At 44.0% G+C, this 24339-nt stretch overlaps 1 protein-coding gene across 1 annotated transcript in view; it reads right to left on the minus strand.

Annotated features, from left to right (window-relative positions):
• Positions 1-24339, minus strand: part of LOC126335844 (dynein axonemal heavy chain 5-like) — a 75592-nt gene that overhangs the window by 19975 nt on the left and 31278 nt on the right. Inside the window, exon 3 of the mRNA XM_049999314.1 lies at positions 12301-12484. Coding sequence (XP_049855271.1) covers positions 12301-12484 — 184 coding nt within the window. The remainder of the gene's footprint in view (positions 1-12300; positions 12485-24339) is intronic.

Raw genomic sequence — 24339 nt, forward strand, 5'->3', positions numbered from 1 at the left:
ATAAGCGGGAATTACGGGTTCGAGTCCAGGTCCGGTACAAATTTTCATTGTCCCCATTCCATTCCACAGCTGATGGTTGTTCTTATTTGCAACTACGAACTCATTTAATGTATATATGTATTGCAAGAGTCTTGAACATATAATTTCACCGGATGTTACGGAAATGATTACACACGTCAATTGAAAAGAGGATACGATAATGTTTATGAAAGTTTAGATACTGTACCACATCGCCCTTTACTTTTAGTTTGTAATGCTCTTTCCGATTTTGCATCCAAGCAAGATCCAAGACGCGTCCTCATAGCTTCAGCTCTACCACCACATCTCTCCTGCTTCACGAACTCTTACTTCACAGAAACTCTTCCGCGTGCTTTGTTGTGCTAACACCGCTGGAAGAAAGGAAACAAAGGAGAAATTGCTTAGCTACAGGGTAGGAGCTATTTTTGGAGTGTACATTTTACTCTGGTCGAGTTCCAATCCGGCAAACAGTTGTTTGTAATCTTTTTATTAAAATTTCCGAACGACGCACACTCAGCTGCACAGTGAAAGAATGAGTCTGAATACAGACTGACCTCCTTAGTAATACGTACTCATTTTATTAACCGATGTGCAGAAGGGGACTTTTGCCTTTATGTACCCCGATAGGATACTGCCATCTTTAGGATAAGTTATTCAGCCGCGCAAGCAGAAGAAACAGTTAAACTCTTTCCTAAAATCTTATGTTCCTCAGACATTGAGTTCCCACATTAAATCAAAACCTTCAGGGTTAAACAAATACCCGAGGAAGCATGCAAGAAAGAGCTGGAGATTTACCTTCAAGAAAAATAGAGGAGAATGACTGATTCACCAGAAAAAAACTCTTATATAAATAAATATGGAAGAAGTTCGGAGCGAAGGCGTGGATTGGACGGCATGAAGCGAGGTGATAGGCACTAGGGTGTGCTGGTGTGTATCCTAAGGCCGTCGTCTATGACATGTTGTAGTACAGCCATCGAGGACCCTAGAAGAAGACTTCTCCGCGGTGCAGAATGTGTCATGGAGGCAACTGGCAATTATTGCCAGAGGACGTACGGCACTAATTTCTGAACAAGCGTAACTGTTAGAATTTAAACCTAATTTAAAACCATTACCTGCCAGTGCAAATTCCTAAGAAAATTCTGAATATCACTAGATCTGTGCTCTTTACCACTCTCAAGGTCCTCAGCATTCCAGAAACACAATGCTTCCGCCGCAGGTCGCAAACCAGGAGGATTATACTTTGAAGTATATTCAGTTGTAAACTTTAAACTCGTTATGCGAAGGAAATATTAATTATTTTTACTGTAGTTAACATATGTAGTCGTGCGTAACCTAGGATGTAAGCGAAGTGAAACGACCAAGATGTTAGTAAGTAGTTAAGTTAGCATGCAGTTAAATTTTGTTAATAAGTAGTGTAACAACATTCATCATGAAGGAGTTGGGAGACCCTATTTATCTGAAAATTTTAATTAAATACAATTACATAACTGTGCTTACAATAAACAAAAACTTACGGTTTCTGTAGTTTCTAGGTAGCAAATCCGTGTGTATATCAGTAATAATTAAATACACTGACCTTTTGGGGGTTAACTGCGATTTTTGCAAGTTGTGGCCGCTAGATCTCAGTGATTTAATTCCTCGTTTGTCCTCATACGGATGTTGCAGCTTGTCCCGGTCCTCCTACCAAGCAGAATAGTAGTGCAAGCATAGGGTCAGATCTGGAAGAGATGTGTGGCAACCAGACCCACTAACGGTTCATGCAGAAATGACCGTGCGAAACACGTAAATTCCCAAAATACAGACAGCGAAGGGTGTTAGTTACATTTGAGGTGGACAGTTCCGTCGGAATGGTCAAACTGTGGAGGACTGTTACGTTAAATGCTGTCATGCGGCGCTTTTTTCTTTCTATCTTTTCATTTTCTGCAGGTGGTGCGGAGAGACAGCTTTGTTTAGTACTTCTGAACACGTTTTCCGAAAGCTGCCTTGAACAACTAGTTACGACAACTCACACGCACTGGAAATATTTTACACCTTGCAGTTAGAAACAGGCCTAACCTTATCGTCAGTGTCAGTATAGACACGGGGGTTAGTGATCATTACGTCACCATAGCGACGATGGTTACCAAAGTTAATAAAGCTGTCAAGAAGTCCAGGGGCGTATTCATGACAGAAAAATCAGAGAATCAGTTGTCAGCATCCCGTTTAGACAACGAATGGACATCATTTAGCTCCAGTGTGACGGACGCAGAGGTTTCATGGGCAAAGTTTAAACTGATTGTAAATCGTGTTCTTGAGATGTTTGTGCCAAGTAAGCCGCGCGAGGTAGCCACGTCGGAAGTTCGAGTCCTGCCTCGGGCTTGTGTGTGTGTGTGTGTGTGTGTGTGTGTGTGTGTGTGTGTGTGTGTTGTCTTTAGCGTAAGTTAGATTAAGTAGTTTGTAAGCCTAGGGACCGATGACCTCATCGTTTGGTCCCATAGGAGCTAACCACCACCACTCGGCAGTGCCAAGTAAGAGGATTAGGGATGGAAAGGACCCTTCATGGTTTAGTAATCAAATGCGGACAGAGTGAGAGCTGCACTCTCGGTTCAAAAAAGAGCGTGCAAACGTCGACAGGCAAAAGTTAGCATCTCTAAGAAGAGCAATGTGCACAGCACACAACTCCCACCGTCATATCTTAGTGAAAGATCTTTCCGAGAGCCAGAGAAAATTCGCGTCATATGTAAAATCTCTAAGCAGGACAAAGTCTTCTATTCAGTCACTCGTTGACCTGTCTGACGTGGCGGTGGAGGTTAGCAAAAGGAAAGCTGAAGTTTTAAAAAGGCGTTCTCGCAGTGGGATCGTACAGACATACCTTCATTTGACCATCGCACAGACTCCCGTATGGTGTACGTGGAAATATGCATCCCCTGCGTTGAGAAGCAGTTGAAAACAAAGTCGCCAGGTCCTGATGGAATCCTCACTGGCCGTGCGGTTCTAGGCACTTCAGTCCTGAACCGCGTGACTGCTACCGTCGCAGGGTCGAATGCTGCCTCTGGCATGGATGTGTGTGATGTCTTTAGGTTAGTTAGGTTTAACGAATTCTAAGTTCTAGGGGACTGATGACCTCAGATGTTGAGTCCCATAGTGCTCATTTTTTTGATGGAATCCCAATTCTGTTTTACAGAGAGTAATCTGTGGCATTGTCCCCTTACTTAGCCTGTATTTATCACAAATCTGCCCCTCTGCTTATCTGACTGGTAACGTGTTTGCCTACCATGCAGTGGGCCCGGGTTCGATTCCCGGCCAGGTTGGAGATTTTCTCAGCTCGTGGACTAAGTGTTGTGTTGTTCTCACCATCATCTCATCATCACCAATGCGCAAGTCGCCCAATGTGGCGCTTCCTGAAATAAGACTTGCAAATCGGAGGCCAAATATCCCCGAACGGGGCCTCCCGGCGAAAAATACCACACGATCATTTAATTTCATCACGAATTTCTCGCACAACGAAAAATCCCAAGCGAATGGAAAAAAGCGTTAGTGACTCCTGTGTATAACAAAAATAAAAGAACTCTCTCGCATACTTACAGATCAAAATCATAAGCATCGGATTGCTGTATAATTCTTGAACATTTTCTCAGTTCGAATACAATAAATTTTTTGAGACAGAAAAGCTTCTCTCCGCAAATAAGCACGGATTTAGAAAGTATCGCTCGTGCGAAACTCATCTTGCTCTTTTCTCACATGATATCCTGCAAATCATGGGTGGAGGGCAAGAGGCAGTTCCATATTTCAGGATTTCCGGAAAGCATTTGACACGGCGCCCTACTGCAGATTGTTAAAGAAGGTCCGAGCCTACAATTTAAGTTTGTAGACATGTGGGTGTCTCGAAGACTTTTTAGGTAGTCCTCGAAGGCGAGTGTTTATCAGAGACAAAGATACCATTAGCAATGCCGCATGTAAGTGTGACAGGACCGCTTTTATTCTCTGTATACGTAAATGACTTGATGGACAGGATGAGCAGCAATTTACCGCTGTTTGCTGATGATCCTGTGGTGTACGGGAACGTGTCGTCGAGTGACAGTAGGAATATACAAGATGAAATGGTTCAAATGGCTCTGAGCACTATGGGACTTAACTTCTGAGGTCATCTGTCCCCTAGAACTTAGAACTACTTAAACCTAACAAACCTAAGGACATCACACACATCCAGCCCGAGGCAGGATTCGAACCTGCGACCGTAGCGGCCGCACGGTTCCAGACTGTAGCGCCTAGAACCGCTCGGCCACTCCGGCCGGCTACAAGATGACTTAGACAAAACTTCTAATTAGTGTTATCAATGGCAACTTTCTCTAATTTTAGAAAAATGTAAGTTAATGCGGATGAGTAGGAAAAACATTCCTGTAACGTTCGAATACAGCATTAGTAGGGTGCAATCACTTCGATTAAATATCTAGACGTAACGTTTCAAAACGATATAAAACGGACTGAGCACATCAGGTTGGCAGTAGGGAAGGCGAATGCTCGACTTCGTTTTATTTAGAGAATTCTAGAGAAGTGTAACTCATCTATAAAGGAGAGGACGTATAGAACGGTAGAGCGACCCATTCGTAAATGTTGTTCGAGCGTTTGGATTCCCCACCAGGTAAGATGAGAGGAAGGCATTGAAACCATTCGGACGCAAACTGCGAGATCTTTTACAGGTAGGTGCTAACAGCACGCAAGTATTACGGAGATACTTCGTGAACTCAAATGGAAATCCCAGGACGGAAGACGATGCACTTTCCACAAGTCAGTATTGCGCAAATTTAGAGATCCGGCATCTGAGGACGATTGCAGAACGATTCTACTACCGCTAAAGTACGTTTCGCCTAAGGACCATGAAGATAAGATGAGAGAAAGTAGGGCTCGTACGAAGGCTTTTAGACAATTTTTTCCCTCTCTCTGTTCGCGAGTGGAATGGGAAAGAAAATGACTAGATTGGTACCCAGCATCATGCATCGTACGTGGTTTGCGGAATTGTGTATGTAGATGCAGATGTAAATTAAATTCCAAACTTCTCAGTCTCTCATGAAGTGAGGGCATGTGACACTGTTGACGGTGCTGCATCTGCCGAATGGGGACGTAAACACCGGCGGTACTGAATGGAAGCAATAGGCTTTCTACTGCCGCTGGGTTTCATCTTATCCCTTCTCTCATCGTACAGTCCGCCTCCTTAGCTGAGCAGTCAGCAGGTCTGACTGCCCTGCAGCGGGTCCGGGTTCGATTCCCGGTCCAGGTCGAAGATTTTTCTCCGCTCGGAGTCTGCGTATTGTGTTATATTCTTGACTTGCAACTCGGCGGCCGAAATTCCCTCGGATGGGACTCCCAGACATCAATGTCAATGCCAATCATTTCTCATCATACAACATAAACATGACGCCAGACTATACACACACCCGCTGCGGTGACCTACCTCAGCAGATGCACAACTCTCATACATCGCCTGGAAAGGGACACTAAGCACAGGAGGAGAAAATCCTCAGCGAGGTGGAGATAGAGCAATCCGTCGAAATCTCCCAGCCAACAACGCAGTGCGACTCTTTCTCTCTATATCTACTTCTACACTCCTCAAACCAGCTCATGGTTCCCCCTTTCCTTTACCAGCCTGAATCTCTCTAATATTGTCTTCATGATCTTTTCACATAATATACATATTGGGAAGAAATATATTGGCGGAATTTTCTAGGAACGTATGCTCTCGGAATTTCAGCATAATATCGAATCGTCATGCGGAACGGCTATCTTGCAGTGTCTGCCACTGGATTTCGATGAGTGTCTCCAATATGCTTTCACGGTTACTAAATACTCCTGTGACAAAACGTGATGTTGATCTTTGGATATTTTCTGTTTCATCTATCATCATATGACGAGCAACACTCAAGTACTGAAGTACTTGTGTAACCAGGGTTTTGTAAGCTATCTCCTTCGCGAATGGACTGTACTTTCTAAGCATTCTTCCACTAATCCCTGTCTGGCATCTGTCTCTCCTACGGTTACTTGTTAGTGATCCTTCCACTTTAAATCGCTCCGTACACATACTTCCACATGTTTAATTGATGTGACTACCACAAGTGATTCTGCAGTCACGTAATCGTACCGGGTGGTGACTCCTGCCACAGGTGCTTTGGGGTACTAACCAACCCAAAAACATATTGCTCCTAATAGCTGCAATTATTAGTCTGCAAATGAAGTAAATACTGATGTGATGCTTTTCAGCACACTGTCACCAATAAAAATATCTGACTTATACCCCTAACGCCCCGTATACTGTGAACAGTAACGGTCCTATAATACTCGTTTCCGGTACGGTGAAGTTACTTTTACCTTTCAAGATTACTCACCGTTCAGAATGAAATGGTGTGTTGTATTTGGAAGGGACTTTTTGGGTAGTCATTAAGCCGGTCTGATATTCCGCACATACATAGTGTGCTGACTAGGAGACACTGTAGCGAACGCCCTCCAGAAGTCAAGGAACACAGCATCAACTGGCTCCCACTACATACTGCACTGCTTTCTGGCTTTCGTGAAGAAACAGAGAGAGTTGAGTTTCATACGATGATTCCTATAGAGGAAATTTACAGGCTGCAGAAAGGGTATCATACATAATCATTAAAAGAGATCCAAAATTCTACAACAGGCTGACGTCGGCGAGATAGGCCTCTAGTTGTGTGTGTCTGTTCGACGACCCTTATTGAAATTGAGAGTGACCTGCACATTTTTTCAACACTTCCTTCCTCCAGCGATATGCGGTAGACAGCTACTATAACGTGCAACTTCTTTGGCATACTCTGCTGAGTGGGCGCAAAATCCCGCCACCCTCCCTGAAAGATTGACATGTATATGACGTAGTAAACCTTCAATGTGTTGACTTCGCACTGTTGTCTGTTGCAGATTACATAAACAATAGTGGATACCAGTGAGAACACCACTGAAAAAAGTATAATTTGCAAGCACCTGGGTCCATGGGAGTCAAAAACTGGACAGTCGTTGGAACAACTGCGTACTAACATCCAGATGCAACAAGGGCGTGAGCCATCTCCAAAGTGAACACTTCCATAATGGGAAGAAAAACTCTTTCTAATGGAAGTGTATAGGATAAACCAAAGGGTGGTCGGCCCAAGAGGTGTCACAGCAGAGACGTCACAGCATCTGTGGAAATTTCACCAATGAGGTCGGCACAGAAAAGGTCAACGGAACTGGGCATGCAACAGCAAATTTTGCACAAGTATATGAAAGAACGCTAACGGCCTTGCCGCAGTGGTCGCACTGTTCCCGTCAGATCACCTACGTTAAGCACTGTCGGGCTTGGCTAGCATTTAGATGGGTCACTGTTCGTGTCTACCGAGTGCTCTTGGCAAGTGGGGTGCACTCACCTCCTGTGAGAGCAATTGAAGAGCCACTTGACTGAGAAGTAGCGGTACCGGTCACGAAAACTGACAACGAACGGGAGACCGATGTGCTGACCACATGCCACTCCACTGCCACATCCGGTGACGCCTAAGGATGAGGATGACACGGCGGCCCGTCGGTACCGTGGGGCCTACATGTCCTGTTCAAACAGTGAAAGAAATCGTGTGTTTAGGAACTGGCGGTCAATGATTTAAGACGAAGAAAGGGTGGATGAGATGCATTCCTGCAGGTCTTTGATACAATTCCGATGCGTGGCAAGATATTTTAGCAATGAATATGCCATTTACCATAGTTCTCGGTCACGAAACTTCGTCTTTTGGTCAAAGGAGAAAACATATTTTTAAGAGGATGTGGAGAATAATCTTACCCACGTTATGTTATTGTCTGGCTTGGATAGCAGACATATTTACGGTCCATCTTCTTTCGTGGTAACGTCAACCAGTATCAATATCTGCAAATGTTAAGGACCTAGAGTTCATAGCCCTGTTAGATGACCAAGGAATCAAAGAGGACTACTTTTTGCAACAAGATGCTGCGCCTCCTCATTTTGCTGTTACGATGTAAGAACATCTACATGAGATCTTCCCAGAATGCTGCATTGGTCGTGGATCACTTGTATTACCTGCTCCACTTGCCTGGCAACCTCGCTGCCCCGATCTCACATGTGGCAATTCGCTGTGGAGCTCTATCAAGAGCATCGTTGCAGAGCAAAGGTACGTGGCTCTTGATGACCTGAAAGGATCTATGAGACCGCCAATCCAACCGATTACGCCAGGATTCTGCGGAAAATGTCGCACAGAAGCTGGCGTCGAATTATTTTGTGTTCGCAGAACGACGCGATGCAAACCGATGTTGCGAACAGTGTGTACACCGCAAGTGTGTACTTATTGTTATTGGTAGTGTGGACTATTACTAGAGGGTGAATAGTTAATGACTATTTAATAAAAACTATTTAATGTCAACATTTTTATGGGGTTGACGGGACTCAGTGCACACCTTGTATGCAGAATAAAGTCCACATTCTGTATGTAGGATGGTATAGGTATCCCACTGGCCCAGCTGTCTCTCCACCGCTAACGAGAAGAACATGGCAATTGCCATAACCTGATTTCCCACAAAATTCACTCTGTGGGGAGGGATCAAAATAAGCGAGCACTTGTCTCGACTTATCCGTAGATATTCGACCAGTTCTGAGAAAACGATGGTCACAGCTTTTGATGTACTTTATGTGCCTTTTAACAAGTAAATACACAAACGGAATAAAATCGCAACACCAAAAAATAATAAATGTAGAGTAATGAAATTTCGGGAATACATTTGTCTAGGAAACATATTAAGTGATCAACATTGCAAGATCACATGTTAATGTACGAGTAAGTGCGAGATAAGCCCTTACAAAGTGAAATGCTGGTACGTCAATAGCCGGTGTAACCACCAGAATGTTGAATGCAAGCATGCAGACGTGAATGCATTGTGTTTTACAGTTGCCGGGTGTCATTTGTGGGATGGAGTTCATGCTTGTTGCACTTGGTCGGTCAATACAGGGACGGTTAACGCAGGATGTGAATGATGCTGGACTTGTCGTCCGACCAGACAGATCTGGTGATCGAGCAGGCCAAGGCAATATGTCGACACTCAGTGGAGCAAGTTGGGTTTCAACGGCGGTATGAGGGCGAGAAATATCCTGCTGGAAAACATCCCCTGGAATGCTGTTCAGAAATTACAGCACAAAGGTCAAACCACCAGACAGACGTACAAGTTTGCAGTCAGGGTGTGTGGGATAACCATAAGAGTGCTCCTGCTGTCATACGAAATCGCAGCCCAGATCATAACTCCAGGTGTAGGCCCAGTGTATCTAGCACACAGGCAGGTTGGGATCAAGCTCTCAGCTGGCCCCCTCCTAAGCAACACACGGGTATAACCGGCACAGAGACAGATCTAGCGTTCATCAGAAAACGCAGCATACCTCCACCCTGCGCTCCAATGAGCTCTCGTTTGATACCATTGAAGTCTCAAGTGGCGATGGTATGGGATCAGTGAAATGCAAGCAAGGGTGTCTGATTCGGAGCTTTCCTTGACGTAACCGATTTGTAACATTTCGTTCTGTCTCTGTGGTGCCAACTGCTGCTCAAATTGCTGCTGCAGCTGCAGGTGATGCGACAGAGCCCCACGCCGAACACAGTGTTCTTCCCTCTTGGTAGTGCCACGTGGCAGTCCGGAGCCAGGTCTTCTTGCGATCTATTCTCGTAACCACCGCTGCCAGAAATTATATATAGTGCATACATTCCTACCAACCCTTTCTGCAATATCGCAGAAGAAACATCCAGCCTAAAACACGACCTCGTTCAAGCTCAGTGTGGTGTTGATAATGGCGTCTTTGTCGCCTTAAAGGCATTCTTGACTAACATCAACTCACCACTTCCAGTCTCAAAGGTAACTAATGCTCACGACCGTTACAGCGCGGATTAAAAGCAAACCTGATTTGCATGCTCAAAGTGGCGCAACCGCGACGCTCTTTGCAACTGGCGCGTGATTTGAATGGACATCATCTTACAGATGTAGAAACACACCTAGCAGCTTTCGTATATCTCTCACGACTCGTTCTTGGTGGTGTGATTTTTTTCCGTCAGTGTAATTCAATCGAAGCGTTGACAGAGTGGATAGCGTCGCAGCTTCATACTATTGCCCAACGTGTTCGTAACACGATTATTATTTTTGCTTTTATTTTTGTTTTCCATTTATCCACCAATTACAGAATGAAGTTTGAAAGATAGGAGACGAGGTACTGGCGGAATTAAAGCTGTGAGGATGGGGCTTGAGTCATGCTTGGGTAGCTCAGTTGGTAGAACACTTGCCAGCGAAAGGCTAAGGTCCCGGGTTCGAGTCTCGGTCCGGCACACAGTTTTAATCTGCCAGGAAGTTTCAGTCGACCAAATGTCCGTAGAAGATTACTACATTCATATTTTCTAATTAATACTGAAATAACGTTGTCTTTATTAATGTGCTAATTGTATATCTGGTGAATCAGTTTAAAAAAAGAAAGGAAAAATTACTGGAAAATGTTTTCGGTGAAATTTCTGTACTGTATCATGGTCCATAATAAACTCCCAGCGCCAGTTTTCGGGAGAATGATTCGTTATACGTGGTTTGCCGAAAATTATTGTCAACGCGTGAAATCTTCGGCAATGTTAACGACATTTCTTTCCAGAATGAGATTCATACGAAGAAATGTCGCTGTGGCCAACCTGCCGTCGCACAACGCTCGAATGTTTCTGCATTCACTATCATGCAAGGGAATGCTCCAAATCTTCCTGAGAATAACATAAGAATAAAATATAATAATAAGACTTATAAGGACAGAAGAATTTAAAATGATTGTAACCTCTGAAAATACCCTATACGCGTATATTATACCGGGTGATCAAAAAGTCAGTATAAATTTGAAAACTTAGTAAACCACGGAATAATACAGATAGAGAGGTAAAAATTGACACACATGCTTGGTATGACATGGGGTTTCATTAGAAACAAAAAAAATCAAAGTTCACAAAATGTCCGACAGATGGCGCTGGACAGCAAAACTGCTACCGTGACGGGTGAGAGGTACGCCGATATGTTACAGAATCGCATCATCCCCAGCCTGGCTGATAAACACCTGCTGGAACGTACGATGTTTATGCAGGGTGGCGCTCCACCCCATATTGCTAGACGCGTGAAAGATCTTTTGTGCGCGTCGGTTGGTGATGATCGTGTGCTTAGCCACCACTTTCGTCATGCTTGGCCTCCCAGGCCCCCAGACTTCAGTCCGTGCGATTATTGGCTTTGGGGTTACCTGAAGTCGCAAGTGTATCGTGATCGACCGACATCTCTAGGGATGCTGAAAGACAACATCCGACGCCAATGCCTCACCATAACTCCGGACACGCTTTACAGTGCTGTTCACAACATTATTCCTCGACTACAGCTATTGTTGAGGAATGATGGTGGACATATTGAGCAGTAAAATGGCTCTGAGCACTATAGGACTCAATTTCTGAGGTCATTAGTCCCCTTGAACTTAGAACTAGTTAAACCAAACTAATCTAAGGACATCACACACATCCAGGATTCGAACCTGTGACCATAGCGGTCTCGCGGTTCCAGACTGCAGCGCCTAGAACCGCACGGTCACTTCGGTCAGATATTGAGCAGTACCTGTAAAGAACATCATCTTTGCTTTGTCTTACTTTGTTATGCTAATTATTGCTATTCTGATCAGATGAAGCGCCATCTGTCGGACATTTTTAGAACTTTTGTATTTTTCTGGTTCTAATAAAACCCCGTGTCATTCCAAGCATGTGTGTCAATTTGTACCTCTCTATCTACATTATTCCGTGATTTATTCAGTTTTCAAATTTATATTGACTTTTTGATCACTCAGTACAATAAATGGTGACACTATCTATGAAACGAAGATCTAATTTCACATTTAATATAACGCCCTTGTATCTCGTAACTTGATGAGAATCACTCGAATAGTAATCTTTGACGAGCATGAAAACAGAAGAAAAAGAAAATTAACAAAAGCTATCATCGAGTTTCGAACACAAGATGGGTAAGCGAGAGGCCGCGTCGTTAGTCACCATACCACCAGCTGAGCTAACCTCACCCCGCGAAAAAAGGCATCTAAAATACGGCGCAAACTTTGACGGTCGTTTTCTCAGGAATAGTCGAGAAACCACGCATAAATCGAGAAATATGTTTGCTTATGTTGGCTTCTCTTCTGCTGAGCGGAGTTTCTGGGAAATAGGGTTATGGCGCTTGCCGTGTTCTCCTCCTTAGTCATTGTTTTCGTAAGGCGTGTAGTGCGCTCACCGCCCAGGAAGTAGACGCAGTCTGCGAGGTCTCCCTGGAAGCCGGCGCTGTCGACGCTGCTGGCGGCTCCCCAGACGGTCCAGGCGCGCAGCGCGGGCTGCAGAAAGAGCGCGGGCACTGACCGCACCGCCTCCAGCGCCGCCGCTGCGCCGCCCGCTGACGTCATCGACGTGATTGACAGATCCTGCACACGGCAACACAACCTCTCAGCACTCCCTTCTTACCGACGCCATCATAGTTTTGGTTCGATGTCAGTGCTTCCCAGCGGGCGCAGTAAGCAGTGCGCAGAACCAAACGCGATTCTATTACTATCTCTGTGACATCACTGACGAAATCTTAGCATCCATAGAGTAAAATGGAGGATGGTGCGTGGTTCGCGACTGTTATGGTTTACATTTACTTACTTTTGTTTAGTTGGTGACTTGTTAGTAAATACGAGGGTCACTCCAAAAGAAATGCACACTATTTTTGTAAAAATACAGTTTTCATTCTTCATCTGTAAAAATTTTACAGTGTGTAGATTCATCCTTTCCGCTTGTTTTCAACCTTAGTTCAGCCTGTTCCCGTGAGTGGCGCCGTCACAGCATGTCTTCAAGATGGTTGCTACACTTGACGTTCGTCAGAAGCAACGTGCTGTCATAGAATTCCTGTGCTGTGAAAACAAGACAGTGGGAAGCATCCACAAGAGGCTGAGAAAGGTGTATGGAGATGCTGCTGTCTATCGCAGTACAGTTAGTCGGTGGGCAAGTAGGTTACGTGATGAAAGCGGGCACGGCAATACTGAGGATTGTCCTCGTAGCGGCAGGCCTCGTACTGCACACACTCCAGACAATGTGCAGAGAGTTAACGAATTGGTAACTGCTGACAGACGCACAGTGAACGAATTGTCACGCTATGTTGGGAAAGGGGAAGGAAGTGTTTGTAGAATACTGAAAGTGTTGGCGTTAAAAAAAGTTTGTGCCAGGTGGGTTCCCAGGATGTTGACAGTGGCTCACAAAGAAACAATAAAAACGGTATGCAGCGAACTTTTGGAACGGTGCGAGAATGGTGGAGATGAATTTCTTGGAAGAATTGTAAGAGGTGATGAAACATGGCTCCATCATTTTTCACCAGAGACGAAGAGGCAATCAATGGAGTGGCATCATGCAAATTCACCCAAGAAAAAAATTCAAAACCACACCTTCTGCTAGAAAAGTTATGGCTAAGGTGTTTTTCGATTCCGAAGGACACTTGTTTGTGAACATCATGCCAAGTGGAACCACCATAAATTCTGATGCATATGTGACGACACTGAAGAAACTTCAAGCTCGACTGAGTCATGTTGGACCACACCGGCAAAAGCAGGAGGTTTTGCTGTTGCACGTTAATGCACGGCCACATGTCAGTCAAAAAACCATGGAAGCGATCACAAAACTCGGATGGAAAACGCTGAAACACCCACCTTACAGTCCTGACCTGGCTCCGTGTGACTATCATCTCTTTGGGAAACTGAAAGACTCTCTTCGTGGAACAAGGCTTGAAGATGATGAATCCCTTGCGTTCGCTGCCAAACAGTGGCTCCAACAGGGTGGTCCAGAATTTTACCGTGTGGGTATATAGGCGCTGGTTCCAAGATGGCGTAAGGCAGTTGAGAGGGATGGAAGTTGTGTGGAGAAATGAAAATATTGTTCCTAATGGAGGTATCTACACACTGTAAAACTTTCAAATATGTAGAATAAAGAATAGATTTAAAAAAAATAGTGTGCATTTCTTTTGGAGTGGCCCTCGTATATTTTGAGTGTGTGTAAAGCAATGCCAGCTTTTGCTGCTGTTGGCTCTAACGCACACAATCGTAACACAGAAGGAACTCAACTAGTGCTTTATGCTTTTCCCAAACGATGCAAGTTTGCAGAATGGTTGAATGTCAAAATTCAGTAGGAAAGACGCTGTGCGATTGCTAACAGTAGAAAATGCTCTCATCATTCTAAATAAACTAATTATGTTAGACATTTGATTCGGAAATACTAAATTTACAGTGGGAACGATTACCTAAGGCAGATATGTCTACATCGTATAATTTGCCTTGTAGTAGCACGAATGTTAGCACCCCATGTCACTGTAAGGTCAAATCAGGACTGCTTGCTAAACTTTTTCTCCCTTAAAAGAGGCCTTGAACGTTCTTAAGATTATCCAACACCAAACAGTGCAAAGATTCCGCTAAGACTATTGTTGGAAACAAAGGACCATGAAATTCTTTTGTCAAATGCACCGTGTCGTGAGCAAGCTGAAGAATAAAAATAGCACGTTACCTCGATGTCATTTCCTCATTAAAACTGTTCACAGAGCCAACTTAGAAAATTGCGTGCTCATTTCCAACATTCAATTTGAGAGAAAACTGTAAAAACAAGTTTTGAGTTATGTGCATGTTTCTGTGTGATAGTAGCTTCAATTTTTTTAAGTCACCAGCGCCTGTTTAAAAGCTACGCAAATTATACAGAATGAAGCAGTAATATAGGAGTGCATAGTTTCACGGCGATATGTACAAATAAAAGTTTCTCAGGCTTCCAGCTGCGTCAAGTGGTTTGAAACTGTTGTTCACACAGTTCCGTGTAGTCAGCGCGTAAACAACTTTCCCAATAGAGCGCGCCCCGCTAAGCACAACAGCGCAGGCACAGCGCTCGTCCGTCTACGCACTACGAGATGGCGCTGCCATAGAGATGGACCAAATTCTGCTTCTGCCAATCCACTTATTAATATGTAACGCAGCCAATGAGATTGCTGCTAACGTAGAACCTTTTCTCCACACAGATCACACTCGCGCAGTGATACCTGAACGCTCGTGGTATTATAACGAGTGTACAGACCTCCGATTAGTCAGTCTGCATTAGTCTGCATCAGTCTGCAGTCAAGTTTCAGTCTGTGCCTAATAAGATTATCATATTCCTGTACATAGCCTTGAAGAGAAATGTATAGACACTTTGTCAAGTATCAGAGATATGTGAGAAAAGATTAACATACCAGGACCAAAAGAGCTTCAGATTGTCAATTGTAAACAGCATCCAGAATCAAGTTACGTAATGTCTATGCTTGTTATTATTTTAATAAATGTGTGTGAAAATTAATCAAGTTCTGTTTAAAGTTGGTCACCGTCAAGCTGCTACTCTAAGCGTGCAAGTGGCATTTCTATCATCTGACCTGACAGCAGAAGATAAACACGCCACGATAAGACCACGAAACATATTTCTGACACTCGCCTACTTCGTTAGAGCGACAAGTCAAATAATGTGATGGTGTGCGTACCGAAGGTCTTACAGTACGCACACCACAGAAATCCACGAGCTTTCAGCTGAGTACTCCTCAGCCAATGTCAAGTGATGACTGTCTTCTGGTTGCTGCTGCCGTTCTTATGTAGCCGCGCTGCCTTCCGTGACGTCACTGGTACCCGCTCCGGCACCATATATGGTAATGTTGCGTTGTGTGGCCGCCGCGCCCGCTTCAACCTTCCGATGGCCGGGGCCCACGCTGTGTTTAGTTGCAGGCCGCCGTCTCTATTGAGGGTGTTGCCACAAATTTTTATTTCGATCGCTTCTTTTATTATGCTATCCCAAAAACTGTTAATCCGTGTGATAATAGAATTTTTGGCGAATGCAATACGATGACCGTTTTCTAATGCATGCTCTGCTACCGCTGATTTCTCTAGGTACCGTAGACGAAAACATCTCTCGTGTTACACACAGCGCTGTTCAACGGTGCGCACAGTCTGTCCGATATAGAACTGTCTACACCCACATGGTATTTTGTATACTCCTGGCGTTCTGAGGCCTACGTCGTCTTTCACAGGCCTCAAGAGTTGTCGAATTTTTGCTGGAGCCCTGAAGACCGAATCGATTTTATGCCTCTTTAGGAGCCGGCTTATCTTTACTGTTATTTCGCCACAGAACGGCAAGAATGCAAACTTCTTCTAGTCGTCCCCGGAGTCTTTCTGCTTACGTATTTTCGGAAATATATCTTGCGAAATCCGGCGGTTGCCGTAGCCGTTTTCCTTGAATACTTTCCGTAAGTGGCTCAGTTCCTTCGGCAAGTTTTCAGAATCTGAGACGGTGTCGGCTCGATGCACTAAGGTCCTCAGAACAGAACGTTTCTGCGACGCAGGTGATAGCTGTTAGCATGCAGATTTCGGTCTGTGTGGGTGGGTTTCCGGTAAGCGCTGTGGCTGTGACACCCATTTGCTTTGCGGCGGACGAGGATATCAAGGAATGGCAAGGCACCATCTGTCTCTATCTCCATCGTGGACTTGATGTTGTCATGGATGTTATTGAGGTGGTCTAAGGATTCTCCCAGCTTTTCACGTCCATGAGACCAGACAACGAACGTGTCGTCGACGTAACGATAAAAGCAACTAGGCTTTTCAGGAGCCGTGTCCAGGGCTGTGTTTTCAAAGTACTACAGGAACAGATTGGCTACAACTGCAGCTAATGAGCTTCTCATCGCAACACCGTCCGTCTGGTTGAAATATTGTCCATCATACAAGAAATCCGATGATGTCAGAGTACCCTCGAATAAATCCTCAACACTGTCGTGAAATAACTGGGGGAGCAGATCTATATAGTCTTTAATCGGAACGTGCGTGAACAATGGCACTACATCAGAGCTGACCATAATGTCCCTTTCTCCAAGACACAGACATTTAATTCGACTGATGAAGTCGGCTGAATTCTTGATGTGGTGCACACAGTGAGCAACGTGTAGGGTAAGGAGGTGGGAGAGGTGTTTCGCTAGTCTGTAGGTCGGCGATGTAATGGTGCTCACGATGGGGCGTAGAGCAGTGTTCTTCTTGTGAACCTTTGGAAGGCCATACAATGTAGGTGGCCGAGGTGCCCGAGGGAGGAAATTTTTGATGGCATTATCTTCCAGTGAAACCTCTTGATAAGCTCCGACGTCTTCCTCGTTATTCTTGAAGTGGTGTCCTTTGACAGTTTTTGATATGTCTCCTCCTCCAGCATCAACCGAATCTTCGCACTATAGTCGGCTCGTTCCATAATGACGGCTACATTGCCCTCGTCAGCTGGCAGGACTACGGGGTGTGGATCGTTGCGGCGTTCACGAAGACCATTACGCTCAGCTCTTGTCCTGTTCGAAGTCGGCGGCTTGGATTTAGAAAGAATGCGACTCGTTTCTGGGCGAATTTATTCTGCAGTTTCACTGAGAATCTTATGAACTGCTTGTTCCACGTCACTTATTATGTCAGCAAAAGGGATACTCTGCGGCGATGGTGCTTAATTAAGTGCCTTCTTGAGAGCCGACATGGCGCCCGCGTCGTTGTTTCTCGTCATCATGTTGATAACGGTGCGTTCTGTTGTTTTCCGCTCTGTTCCATGCTGTTGCTGTGAAAGCCGGTCGAATTTCCCTTTCTGCCTTTCCGTGGTTGTACTCTGTGATGACATTTGTTGTGCTACTGTGGCTACATAAGTCCATTCCCAATCCAAAGCCGAGACTGATTGCGTCAAGTGGACGGCCATTAGCTCGCTTCCGTTTGTATCCAACTGCTTTCTAGTATGATGTATCCTCTCTGGCAACAGGGCGAAGCTGTCACGACGAAATATTCTCTTGGCAGCAGTGTTAATATGATGGCTCACGTAGGCAAAACGTGGAATAGTCTTCTCTTCACGGCAGCGTAATAGAAAGGCTAGAGAACTTAATAAATTAGCCTTCTTAACATGCAGCTTCCTCAGGCGATTGATGCTGCGCCACGTTTCCTCCTCTTAGAGGTACGTAATATAGGAGTGCATAGTTTCACGGCGTGTGCAAATTTATGTTCATATAGATATAAATAGCAATAGTAATAAAGGGTACATAAATAGAGAGATTAATAGAAGTCAGTTATTTTCAATTAATGTCCAAATTTTGGATTTTTATAGTTTCTTTCCTTTCAACCCGTTTTAATGTGAACTTACTTCTGGTGTCCTTCTACATCTACATCTACATCTACATGACTACTCTGCAATTCACATTTAAGTGCTTGGCAGAGGGTTCATCGAACCACAATCATACCATCTCTCTACTATTCCACTCCCGAACAGCGAGCGGGAAAAACGAACACCTAAACCTTTCTGTTCGAGCTCTGATTTCTCTTATTTTATTTTGATGATCATTCCTACCTCTGTAGGTTGGGCTCAACAAAATATTTTCGCATTCGGAAGAGAAAGTTGGTGACTGAAATTTCGTAAAAAGGTCTCGCCGCGACGAAAAACGTCTATGCTGTAATGACATCCATCCCAACTCGTGTATCATATCTGCCACACTCTCTCCCCTATAACGCGATAATACAAAACGAGCTGCCCTTTTTTGCACCCTCTCGATGTCCTCCGTCAATCCCACCTGGTAAGGATCCCACACCGCGCAGCAATATTCTAACAGAGGACGAACGAGTGTAGTGTAAGCTGTCTCTTTAGTGGACTTGTTGCATCTTCTAAGTGTCCTGCCAATGAAACGCAACCTTTGGCTCGCCTTCCCGACAATATTATCTATGTGGTCCTTCCAACTGAAGTTGTTCGTAATTTTAACACCCAGGTACTTAGTTGAATTGACAGCCTTGAGAATTGTACTATTTATCGAGTAATCGAATTCCAACGGATTTCTTTTGGAACCCATGTGGATCATCCCACACTTTTCCTTATTTAGCGTCAACTGCCACCTGACACACCATACAGCAATCTTTTCTAAATCGCTTTGCAGCTGATACTGGTCTTCGGATGACCTTACTAGACGGTAAATTACAGCATCATCTGCGAACAGTCTAAGAGAACTGCTCAGATTGTCACCCAGGTCATTTATATAGATCAGGAACAGTAGAGGTCCCAGGACGCTTCCCTGGGGATCACCTGATATCACTTCAGTTTTACTCGATGATTTGCCGTCTATTACTACGAACTGCGACCTTCCTGACAGGAAATCACGAATCCAGTCGCACAACTGAGACGATACCCCATAGCTCCGCAGCTTGATTAGAAGTCGCTTGTGAGGAACGGTGTCAAAAGCTTTCCGGAAATCTAGAAATACGGAATCAACTTGAGATCCCCTGTCGATAGCGGCCATTACTTCGTGCGAATAAAGAGCTAGCTGCGTTGCACAAGAGCGATGTTTTCTGAAGCCATGCTGATTACGTGTCAATAGATCGTTCCCTTCGAGGTGATTCATAATGTTTGAATACAGTATATGCTCCAAAACCCTACTGCAAACCGACGTCAATGATATAGGTCTGTAGTTAAATGGATTACTCCTACTACCCTTCTTGAACACTGGTGCGACCTGCGCAATTTTCCAATCTGTAGGTACAGATCTATCGGTGAGCGAGCGGTTGTATATGAGTGCTAAGTAGGGAGCTATAGTATCAGCGTAATCTGAAAGGAACCTAATCGGTATACAATCTGGACCTGAAGACTTGCCCGTATCAAGCGATTTGAGTTGCTTCGCAACCCCTAAGGTATCTACTTCTAAGAAACTCATGCTAGCAGATGTTAGTGTTTCAAATTCTGGAATATTCCATTCGTCTTCCCTGGTGAAGGAATTTCGGAAAACTGCGTTCAATAACTCCGCTTTAGCGGCACAGTCGTCGATAACAGTACCATCGGCACTGCGCAACGAAGGTATTGACTGCGTCTTGCCGCTTGTGTACTTTACATACGACCAGAATTTCTTCGGATTTTCTACCAAATTTCGAGACAATGTTTCCTTGGTTATATTCATTTCCTTCCGCCATCAGTATTTATATGGTGACAGTGTCTATAACAGTTCTTAATGGAGCTGCATCTTCCGAATGCAGGCCGCTTGTGGACCTGACATTGAGATGATGCGCGGAAGAAAAGAATACTTTCTTGGTTTTGCACAAATAACAATTATTATTCAAACATCACAAGTGGCTACCACACACGTCTGACATAAATACGTCTTCTCCACTCGGGAACTAAAGGCAGAGTCTCTCTAATGATTGACAAAAAATTTGAAGGGAATATTTTATCATATGTTATCCGCCTTCCGGCGTAGCAAAATACATCTTATCGGCTCTTATAGCGGCCGCGCTAATAATTATTACCATTGGTTTTAAATTTTTGTCATAGCTTGTTGGGCTTTTCCTTATGTATCTATAAAGGCGATATGTACTAATAGAAGTTTCTCGGGCTTCCAGCCGCGTCGAGTGAAAACGGTCATCGTATTGCATTCGACGAAAGATCTACTATCACATGGACTAACAGTTTTTGGAATAGCATAATAAAAGAAGCGATCGAAATAAAAATTTGTGACAACACGCTCAATAGAGACGCTGCCTCCAGCTAAGCACAACGTGGGACCCGGCCACACAACGCAACATTACCATATATGGTACCAGTAACGTCACGGAAGGCACCGCGGTTATATACGGACGGCAGCAACCAGATGACAGTCACCACTTGACAATGGCTGAGGCGTACTGGGTTTCAAAGTACTTGACGCGGCTGGAAGCCCGAGAAACATTTATTTGAAGTAGTAATGTTCCAGCAGCAGTTGAATGGCAGTCTGAATTTCATGACTTCAGTAGAAACTAAAGTATTCCACAAATATATCGCGTAAATATGCGGGCCATTGTTACAGTGTTGATCCTGAGGCCGAAGCTGTTCTCCAGTGGCGTCACAGCATCAGCCTATAGCAGTGCAGAGCTCTTACTGAAAAAATTAATTTTTCTACAGATCTTGACAACCTCGCAACAGGTACATGCCCAATCGCAAGAGCGCTATATGGAAAGTAACCCATGTTTTCATGTATTGTTGGAAGCGCTGGCTGATATTCGTAGCAAACTTTGTGCTGTACATAGATCACATGTGACGAATCGACGTTATACGTCAATTGTCGTCGTTTTGTAAAGATACAGCACTGTTCTAAAGTATTGCATGTCTCTACAGAATTTTGGTACAGAACTTCTAAAAAGCCATTCGTCTTCGGAATTTCAAATATATGTTAAAGAAGGATAATCTGCAAGTGAGAAGAAACATTAAACTATAGGGCAACATTGTTTCTAATATTTTAATTCAACAGTGCGTACATATCTGTACAATGACATGCCATGTCACTGATGATGTCGAAGTAAATATTAAATATTTAAACGAAATTTTCGTTTAATTTCGTCTTAGTGTAAAGTTCTGTGTATCACAAGTGCATTATTCAGTAGTCATACTTTAAACCATCTTCGTATTTTGTTGGACACCCTTGACCCTTACAACAGCCTTCACTCTGTCACACGGAGTCGACCAATTATTTAATGGTACTGATGCCAATTTCATGGTGCCACACTTTCACAGTCCCCTCCAATAGCTCCTATTTTGTTGCAGGCTACTTATTCTGAACAACTATCCCAATCAGTCGCCACAAAGTCACAGTTGGATTAATGTCTGGCGATAGTTCTCTGATACTCAATTCAGTCATAACAGAAAGAATCTGAAATGATAGATCTGGACGATATGTAACAACAGCAACCTTGGAAATTGTATTACAAAGATAAAATAACCAAAACTCGCCTTTTTTATGTGTAGCATGGAGCCAGATCCTGTTGGAAAATTCACGGTGCTCTGGGAAAGAATCGCGTGCAGTTAACATCAGAGGGCACCAGATGATAGCTTCATACTGATCACTGATCATTGTGCCCTGAACAATGTACGGCCTTCCAACACCTTAGAATGTCATTGCTCCCCACACCATTACTGATGGAGCATGTTTCATGGTTCTCACAAGGCGGTCAGGATCCATCCTTTGATTGGATTCACATTTGACAAGCTGTGGTCTGTCAGTCATCATGTAAAATCGGCTTTCATCTGAAAACACCACAATTCTCCATTGCTCTTTTGTCCAGTTGACGTGCAATCTGGCCCGTGCCAGCCTCTTTTTCCTCATTCCAGCAGTTAAAAATGGCATCTTATTAGCAACTCTAGCCTTCATTCTCATTGCACAGAGTCTTTTCCAAACAACTGATGAGCTGGAATTAACTTCCGTTGCCTCCAGGTTTTGCCAGTTCAATGAAGTAGCACTTCTGTTTTTCCCGTTTAGTCGGCGAAGTATCTGTCCTCCCGGGGAGAAGAAATGCCTTGGGCCTGCTTCGTGATAAATTTTCCATATTGTCTTTGGCCATAGCTTCTGAAAATTTTGCCTCACAGCTGACCTCGAACAGTTTAATCTCTTTGCAATTTCTGTGTATTTTAGGCCTTCGCTGTGTAAGACATCGCTGCACTATTTCTTTCTAGGATTAATTCATGGGTTTTCACCATGATGGTTAAATGCACACACGCACGGCGAGAAGAAAGTTTTAAAAATCCAGCAATATTTTCAAGACCAGAGCTAGCGAACGCCAAACCTCAGTTAACAGAGAGCACATTTTGAGGTAATAACCGGCAGTAAGAGACCATATTGTATCTAGGCACTGTCGCAAAGTATTACCTCCGCCCCCCTCAAAAAATTTACACTTCTGCGTGAAGATGTGTAGCTAACAAAAGAACATCACTGCAACAGTAGTTATAGTCATACCGCAGTCTGCTGCTCGTATCACTTTCGTGTTCCCTCAGCAAGTACGAACGTAATTGTTGAATTAAGGGTTGGATCATGCTCATTACTAGACTTGTCAATGATTTGTGCTTCACGTCAGTTCCAAATGTCGCAACCATACCGCAGGACGATGTATGAAGATGTCGAAGTGTTCCGTCTCGAATATATGCTGAACAGTTACTTGAAATTCATTCAATTTCGAATAAGTGTCTCGTTTCGTGCCTGTTTCTGGGAGAATATTTCAATATAGGTGTTGCTGTGCACGATAGGACTAGACAATTTTATATTTGAGGGTCCTGAGCCTGTACTCTGAAGTGAGAAGTTAACTGCTTTTTATGGAATTATAGAGACACTGTTGTTAAGTTTCACATTGATTATTCAAAGTGACTATCAGTGTAGGGGATAGGTGGCCTAGTTTTTAAGTGGTAGAGGATAAAGCCACGGGGACTACAAGTAAATTATTCGATCACAAACAGAAATGCGTTCAGATAGCAATATAAATCATGATTAGTTGGAGGGCATGTACGACACATTACAAATGGTGCTAGAGCGCGCCCCACTAAGCACAACAGCGCAGGCGCAGTGCTCGTCCATCTCTGCACTACGAGATGGCGCTGCCATAGAGACGGACCAAATTCTGCTTCTTCCGATCCGCGTATTAATATGTAACGCAGCCAATGAGATTGCTGCTAACGTAGAACCTTTTCTCCTCGCGGATCACACTCGCGCAGTGATACATGAATGCACGAGGTATTATAACAAGTGTGCAGACCTCTGATTAAGCAGTCTGCATTCGTCTGCACCAGTCTGTACCAGTCTGCATCAGTCTATACCAGTCTATAGTCAAGTTTCAGTCTGCGCCTAATAAGATTACCATATTCCTGTACATAGCCATGAAGATAAATGCATAGACACTTTTGTCAAGTATCAGAGATATATGTGAGAATAAGATTAACGTACCAATACCAAAGGAACTTCAGATGGTCCATTGTAAATATCATCCAGAACCAATATAAGTAATTTTTATGCTTGTTATTATTTTAATAAATGTGTGTGAAAATTAATCAAGTTCTGTTTAAAGTTGGTCACCGTCAATCTTCTACTCTAAGTGTGCAAGTGGCATTTCTATCGTCTGACCTAACGGCATAAGATAAACACGCCACGATAAGATCACAAGACATATTGCTGACACTCGCCTACTTCGTTAGAGCGACAAGTCAAATAATCTGATGGTGTGTGTACCGGAGGTCTTACAGTACGCACACCACATTAATACAAGCGCGCGATAAGCCATTGCAAATGTGAAATGCTGGAGCATTAATAACTGGTATTATCGCCATAACGTTGAATTAAAGCATGCAAATACACATGAATTGTGTCGTACAGGTGTCGGATGTCAGTTTGCGGTATGGAGTCCACACCTGTTGCAATTTGTCGGTCAATAAAGAGACAATTAGTGTTGGTTGTGGATGACATTGGAATTGTCGCCTGACG

The sequence above is a fragment of the Schistocerca gregaria genome, chromosome 2 (genome assembly GCF_023897955.1).
Source record: "Schistocerca gregaria isolate iqSchGreg1 chromosome 2, iqSchGreg1.2, whole genome shotgun sequence".
Classification (NCBI taxonomy): domain Eukaryota; kingdom Metazoa; phylum Arthropoda; class Insecta; order Orthoptera; family Acrididae; genus Schistocerca; species Schistocerca gregaria.